Source organism: Salmo salar, chromosome 21 (genome assembly GCF_965601325.2).
Source record: "Salmo salar chromosome 21, fSalSal1, whole genome shotgun sequence".
Classification (NCBI taxonomy): domain Eukaryota; kingdom Metazoa; phylum Chordata; class Actinopteri; order Salmoniformes; family Salmonidae; genus Salmo; species Salmo salar.
In genome coordinates this window covers 24273049-24281043 of record NC_138311.1, presented here as the reverse complement: position 1 = coordinate 24281043, position 7995 = coordinate 24273049, and the positions used below count along the sequence as shown (strand labels likewise).

General features: G+C 42.1%; 1 protein-coding gene across 3 annotated transcripts in view; it reads left to right on the top strand.

The window, feature by feature from the left end:
* The first annotated feature begins 229 nt into the window (after nt 1-229).
* Nucleotides 230-7995, top strand: part of LOC106581962 (immunoglobulin-like domain-containing receptor 2) — a 37570-nt gene continuing 29804 nt past the window's right edge. For all 3 annotated transcript variants that reach the window (XM_014164548.3, XM_014164549.3, XM_014164547.3), the window contains exon 1: nt 230-395. In XM_014164548.3, coding sequence (XP_014020023.3) covers nt 353-395 — 43 coding nt within the window. In that variant the 5' untranslated portion in view covers nt 230-352. The remainder of the gene's footprint in view (nt 396-7995) is intronic.

Genomic DNA, 7995 nt, shown 5'->3' with positions numbered 1-7995 from the left:
ATCACACCGGAGTTAGTATGACCTGATTTTATATAAAAATAAAACATTTTCAATTGTCGTTTTTGGAGACGAGTTTAGATGTAATGTTTTGAATCACAAATCTATTTAAACACGTGCCTGTACGATTATTCTAGGTAAAAGGGTGGTAAAACATTTAAAAACATGTATTTGTTGGAGTGCAGTTGGAACACACCCGCTGGTGAAGTGGTACACTCCCCATGGTCTCGGATTGACACTTCGGCTCTCCCCGTTTATTCTGTGCGCACTCAACGGACCAAAGAATGAGGCGAACAATGGGCAGGACGAAAATTTGGATTAATTCTATCTGAATGCGAAACTTTTTATTCGAAAAATGAACTGGCTGTTAGGTCGATGGATTATTTTTTCCATAACAGGTAAATGTTTCTCTACTCACTCAGCATGTTGTTTTGTCATCTGTCTGCCAAAGCCGTGGATGCAGCCAGCAACAGTTTGACCCCTTCACTTTATTCCAGCAGCTAACGGGTCTACATTTACAGTAGGCTACGACCTCACAGTCAACAAGACTTTTGGATTCCCTTCATTTTTATAAATATACTTGTTTGCCCACTTGTTTTGGGGGATTAGTCTGATTTGCTTTATTTTTGAACCTGTGCAGTGATAATAGGCCTTAGGTAGTCTACTCTTGTTTTTCCTCAATTGATTTTTGGCATAAATTACAGGAGGAATGTGTGGAATGAGGACGCTAGTGAAAACCAGTTTATTCTTAATATATTTTGTAATTGTGTGTTTGTTTGTATGCAGGGCTTATCTGTAAACAACACTCTAGTCTCAGTAGGAGTTCCCTGTCAAAATAAAGGTGAAATAAAAATAGGTCCCGTTATTCAGACAATATCCATGTTATGCCTGCACCCCAATGACCCACATACACATTTAATAGGCAGAGATACACTGCTCCTCTAACACACAGAACTAATTCTGAGAGCCCAATTTCCCACCTTTAATTTTGTAAATGAATATAAAATGTAACCATTATTTAATTCTGTATTTTGAAGAGAGGTTTTTCTGTAGACCTATACAAGAACAAAAAAAAGTCCTCTGGGGAGTCAAATCAGTGTGTTGGAATGCCTGGCAAGAAAACATGTCAGTTGTTTGCAAGGAAAGGGCCTGATGTGGTCAGGAAGCATGGAGTGACTCAGAACTTTGACCAAGAAAAGCCTAGTAGACTGGTTAAACTATAACTTCAGTTTGTGTTGTCTATGCTTCAAGAAAAACAACACTATTTGATGGTGTATGGTACAGTGGCTTACGAAAGTATTCACCCCCTTGGCATTTTTCCTATTTTGTTGCCTTACAACCCCCCCCAAAAATAACTTTTGTATCATTTGATTTACACAACATGCCTACCACTTTGAAGATGCTAAATATTTTTTCATTGTAAAACAAACAAGAAATAAGGCAAAAAAACAGAACTTGAGCGTGCATAACTATTCACTCCCCTCAAAGTCAATACTTTGTAGAGCCACCTTTTGCAGCAATTACAGCTGCAAGTCTCTTGGGGGTATGTCTCTATAAGCTTGGCACATCTAGCCACTGGGATATTTTCCCATTATTCGAGGCAAAACTGCTCCAGCTCCTTCAAGTTGGATGGGTTCCGCTGGTGTACAGCAATCTTTAAGTCATACCACAGATTCTCAATTGGATTGAGGTCTGGGCTTTGACTAGGCCTTTCCATATACATATAAATATAAAGACATAAATGTTTCCCCTTAAACCACTCGAGTGTTGCTTTAGCAGTATGCTTAGGGTCATTGTCCTGCTGGAAGGTGAACCTCTGTCCCTGTCCCAGTCTCAAATCTCTGGAAGACTGAAACAGGTTTCCCTGTATTTAGCGTCATCCATCATTCCGACCAGTGTCCCAGTCCCTGCCGATGATAAACATGGGTTTGCGCCAGACAGCGTTTTCCTTGATGGCCAAAAAGCTACATTTGTCTCATCTGACTAGAGTACCTTTTTCCATATGTTTGGGGAGTCTCCCACATGCCTTTTGGCGAACACCAAACATGTTTGCTTATTTTTTTATTTAAGCAAAGGCTTTTTTTCTGGCCACTCTTCTGTAAAGCCCAGCTCTGTGGAGTGTACGGCTTAAAGTGGTCCTATGGACATATACTCCAATCTCTGAGTTTTGGTGGGCAGCCCTCTCTTGGCATGTTTGTTGTGGTGCAATATTATTAAAATATTTTAATAATGATTTAATGGTGCTCCATGGGATGTTCAAAGTTTCAGATAAAAAAAATTATAACCCAATCCTGATCTGTACTTCTCCACAACTTTGTCCATGACCTGTTTGGATAGCTCCTTGGTCTTCATGGTGCCGCTTGCTTAGTGGTGTTGCATACTTTGAGGCCTTTCAGAATGGGTACACACACACACACACACCACACACACACACACACACACCTCAAAAAATAAAAGGGAACACTTAAACAACACAATGTAACTCCAAGTCAATCACACTTCTGTGAAATCAAACTGTCCACTTAGGAAGCAACACTGATTGACAATACATTTCACATGCTGTTGTGCAAATGGAATAGACAACAGGTGGAAATTATAGGCAATTAGCAAGACACCCCCAATAAAGGAGTGGTTCTGCAGGTGGTGACCACAGACCACTTCTCAGTTCCTATGCTTCCTGGCTGATGTTTTGGTCACTTTTGAATGCTGGCGGTGCTTTCAATCTAGTGGTAGCATGAGACGGAGTCTACAACCCACACAAGTGGCTCAGGTAGTGCAGCTCATCCAGGATGGCACATCAATGCGAGCTGTGGCAAGAAGGTTTGTTGTGTCTGTCAGCGTAGTGTCCAGAGCATGGAGGCGCTACCAGGAGACAGGCCAGTACATCAGGAGACGTGGAGGAGGCCGTAGGAGGGCAACAACCCAGCAGCAGGACCGCTACCTCCGCCTTTGTGCAAGGAGGAGCAGGAGGAGCACTGCCAGAGCCCTGCAAAATGACCTCCAGCAGGCCACAAATGTGCATGTGACTGCTCAAACGGTCAGAAACAGACTCCATGAGGGTGGTATTGTGGGGGTTGTGCTTACAGCCCAACACCGTGCAGGACGTTTGGCATTTGCCAGAGAACACCAAGATTGGCAAATTCGCCACTGGCGCCCTGTGCTCTTCACAGATGAAAGCAGGTTCACACTGAGCACATGTGACAGAGTCTGGAGACGCCGTGGAGAACGTTCTGCTGCCTGCAACATCCTCCAGCATGACCGGTTTGGCGGTGGGTCAGTCATGGTGTGGGGTGGCATTTCTTTGGGGGGGGCCGCACAGCCCTCCATGTGCTCGCCAGAGGTAGCCTGACTGCCATTAGGTACCGAGATGAGATCCTCAGACCCCTTGTGAGACCATTTGCTGGTGCGGTTAGCCCTGGGTTCCTCCTAATGCAAGACAATGCTAGACCTCATGTGGCTGGAGTGTGTCAGCAGTTCCTGCAAGAGGAAGGTATTGATGCTATGGACTGGCCCGCCCATTCCCCAGACCTGAATCCAATTGAGCACATCTGGGACATCATGTCTCGCTCCATCCACCAACGCCACGTTGCACCACAGACTGTCCAGGAGTTGGCGGATGCTTTAGTCCAGGTCTGGGAGGAGATCCCTCAGGAGACCATCCGCCACCTCATCAGGAGCATGCCCAGGCGTTGTAGGGAGGTCATACAGGCACGTGGAGGCCACACACACACTATTGAGCCTCATTTTGACTTGTTTTAAGGACATTACATCAAAGTTGGATCAGCCTGTAGTGTGGTTTTCCACTTTAATTTTGAGTGTGACTCCAACCTCCATGGGTTGATAAATTGGATTTCCATTGATTATTTGTGTGATTTTGTTGTCTCCCCATTCAACTATGTAAAGAAAAAAGTATTTAATAAGAATTTTTCATTCATTCAGATCTAGGATGTGTTATTTTAGTGTTCCCTTTATTTTTTTGAGCAGTGAGATAGAGAGATATAGATATAGATACACACACTGAGATCATGTGACACTTAAAGTCCACCTGTCTGCAATTTAACTAATTATGTGACTTCTGAAGGTAATTGGTGGCACTAGATCTTATTTAGGGGCTTCATAGCAAAGGGGGTGAATACATATGCACGCACCACTTTTCAGTTGTTTTTTTTAATTAGGCCAAAATAGTCAAGTGAAAAGAAAAACGAGTTTTTTTTTTTCATTTCACTTCACCAATTTGGACTATTTTGTGTATGTCCATTACATGAAATCCAAATAAAAATCTATTTAAAATTACAGGTTGTAATGCAACAAAATAGGAAAAACGCCAAGGGGGATGAATACTTTTGCAAGGCACTGTAAATACACTGAACAAAAATAAATGCAACATGAAACAAATTCAAAGATTTTACTAAATTACCGTTCATAAGGAACTCAGTTAATTTAAATACATTCACTAGGCCCTAATCTATGGATTCCACATGACTTTTAATACAGATATGCATCGGTTGGTCACAGATACCTTCCAAAAAAAAAGTAGGGTCGTGGATCAGAAAACCAGTCAGTATCTGGTGTGACCATTTGCCTCATGCATTGTGACATCTCCTTCATATATAGTTATCAGGCTGTTGATTGTGGCCTGTGGAATATTGTCCCACCCCTCTTCAATGGCTGTGTGAAGTTGCTGGATATTGGCGGGAACTGGAACACGCTGTCGTACACGTCAATCCAGAGCATCCTAAACATGCTCAATGGGTGACATGTCTGATGAGTATGCAGGTCGTGGATGAACTGGGACGGTTTCAGCTTCCAGGAATTGTGTACAGATTTGCGAAATGGAGCTGTGCATTATCATGCTGAAACATGAGGTGATGGCGGCGGATGAATGGCACGACAATGGGCCTCACCATCTCATCAAGGTATCTCTGCATTCAAAATGCCATTGATACAATGCAATTGTGTTTGTTGTCCGTAGCTTATGCCTGCCCAAACCATAACCCCACCATGGGTCACTCTGTTCACAACATTGACATCAGCAAAGCGTTTGCCCACGTGACGCCATACACACTGTCTGACATCTGCCCGGTACAGTTGAAACCGGGATTCATCCGTTTAGATCACACTTCTCCACCGTGCCAGTGGCCCTCGAAGGTGAGCATTTGCCCACTGAAGTTGATTACAACGCCGAACTGCAGTCAGGTCAAGACCCTGGTGAGGATGACGAGTACGCAGATGAGCTTCCCTTAGACTGTTTGACAGTTTATTCATAAATTATTTGGTTGTGCAAACCCACAGTTTCAACAGCTGTCCGGGTTGCTAGTCGCAGACAGTCTCGCAGGTGAAGAAGCCAGATGTGGAGGTCCTGGGCTGGTGTGGTCTGCGTATTGTGAGGCCAGTTGGACACACTGGCCAAGTTCTCTAAAACAACATTGGCTGCAGCTTATGGTAGAGAAATTAACATTACATTCTCTGGCAATAGCTCTGGTGGACAATCCCTCAAGTCAGCATGCCAAATGCACAAGCTCTCAAAACTTGAGGCATCTGTGTCATTGTGTTGTGTGACAAAACTGCACATTTTAGAGTGGACTTTTATTGTCCCAAGCACAAGGTCCACCAGTGTAATGATCATGCTGTTTAATCAGCTTCTTGATATGCCACACCTGTCAGGTGGATGGATTATCTTGGCAAAGGAGAAAAGATCACTAACGGGGATATAAACATTTGTGCACAACATTTTAGAGAAATACATTTTTTTGTGCTTATGGAACATTTTATTTCAGCTCATGAAACATGGGACCAACACTTTACATATTGCATTTATATTTTTGTTCAGTATAGTTTCAAGTGTTTTTGGTAATTTGTTGTTGTGAATATGGATTAGGAAATGTATGTGTTGTGAGTTGAATCAGGATCATACAGTACATTCGGTAAGTATTCAGACCTTTGACTTTCTCCACATTGTTAAGTTACAGCCTTATTCAAAAATGTATTAAAATGTTATTTTTTCGGTAATCAAGCTATGAAAAACGCAAAAACAGGTTGGTAAAAAAAAATAATAATCTAAAATCATTAAAAAAATAAAATCACATAAGCATTCAGAACCTTTACTCATGTACTTTGTTGAGTAAAGGGTAAAGTGGTTAGAGCGTTGGGCCAGTAACTGAAAGGTTGCTAGATGAAATCCCTGAGCTGACAAGGTAAAAATCTGTCGTTCTGCCCCTGAAGAAGGCAGTTAACCCACTGTTCCTAGGCCATCATTGTAAATAGAAGTTGTTCTTAACTTACTTGCCTAGTTAAAAATATAAATAATTATATAAAACTTTTAAAAATAATCACCTTTGGCAGCGATTACAGCCTCGATTCTTCACCATAGGGATGGTTCCAGGTTTCCTCCAGATGTGACGCTTGGCATTCAGGCTAAAGAGCTCAAACTTGGTTTCATCAGACCAGATCATCTTGTTTCTCATGGTCTGAGAGTCCTTTAGGTGCCTTTTGTCAAGTTCAAAGCGGGAGGTCATGTGCCTTTTACTGAGGAGTGGCTTCCGTCTGGCCACTCTACCATAAAGGCCTGATTGGTTGAGTGCTGCAGGGATGGTTGTCCTTCTGGAAGGTTCTCCCATCTCCACAGAGGAACTCTGGAGCTCTTTCAGAGTGACCATTGTGTTCTTGGTCACCTCCCTCACCAAGGTCGTTCTCCACCAATTGCTCAGTTTGGCCGGGCGGCCAGCACTAGGAACAGTCATGGTGGTTCCAAACTTCTTCCATTTAAGAGTGATGAAGTGCGTTCTTGGTCACTTCAATGCTGCAGAAATGTGTTGGTACCCTTTCCCAGATCTATGCCTTGACACAATCCTGTCTCAGAGCTCTATGGACAATTCCTTCTACCTCATGGCTTGGTTTTTGCTCTGACACGCACTGTCAACTGTGGGACCTTATATAGACAGGTGTGTGCACTTCCAAATCATGTCCAATCAAATGAATTTACCACAGGTGGACTCCAATCAAGTTGTAGAAACATCTCAAGGATGATCAATGGAAACAGGATGCACCTGAGCTCAATTTCAAGTCTCATAGCAAAGGGGCTGATTACTTATGTAAATAAGGTGTTTCTGTTTTTTACCTTTAATACATTTGCACAAATTTCTGTAAACCTGTTTTAGCTTTGTCATTATGGGGTATTGTGTGTAGATTGATAAGGGACATTTATTATTTAATCCATTTTAGAATAAGGCTGTAAGGTAACAAAATGTGGGGCCTGAATACTTTCTGAATGCACTGTAGGTATACATGTGAGCATATGTCATTATTTTTTATGTCACACTTGTGGGTATTTTTAGAGGTTTATAAATATGTGCTTTGGAGTGCCTGGTTATATGCACGGACAGTTTTGTGTTCTCTGTTAGAGAGATGCTGAGACAGGCTGACACCTTGGATCAAAGGTCCCAGAATATTTTTTATGTGTGAATCGTGAGGTTATCAAGGTGTCTCGCCCTGTCCATTCTCTCTGTCCTCTTTCTTTCTCCTCCTCGCTAGAATATAATAAACTCTTCTTCAAATCTCTAACCGCTAATTGGCTGTTCACACCCGACTGGGCCAGATGAGATAATCTCATTGGTTGGAGTCCTCCCATCCCCCTCCTCCATTCTGTTGTCCACATACAGTGCCTTCATAAATTAATAACACCCCTTGACATATTCCACATTATGTTGTATTACAGCCTGAATTTTAGCAAATGTATTGAAAATTAAAAACTGAAATATCTAATTTACATTCAGTACCAGTCAAAATTTTGGACACAGCTACTCATTCAAGGGTTTTTCTTTATTTTTTACTATTTTCTACATTGTAGAATAATAGTGAAGACATCACAACTATGAACTAACACATATGGAATCATGTAGTAAAAAAGTGTTAAACAAAAATGGATTTTAGATTTTAGTTTCTTCACCCTTTGCCGTGATAACAGCTTTGCACACTCTTGTTATTCTCTCAACCAGCTTC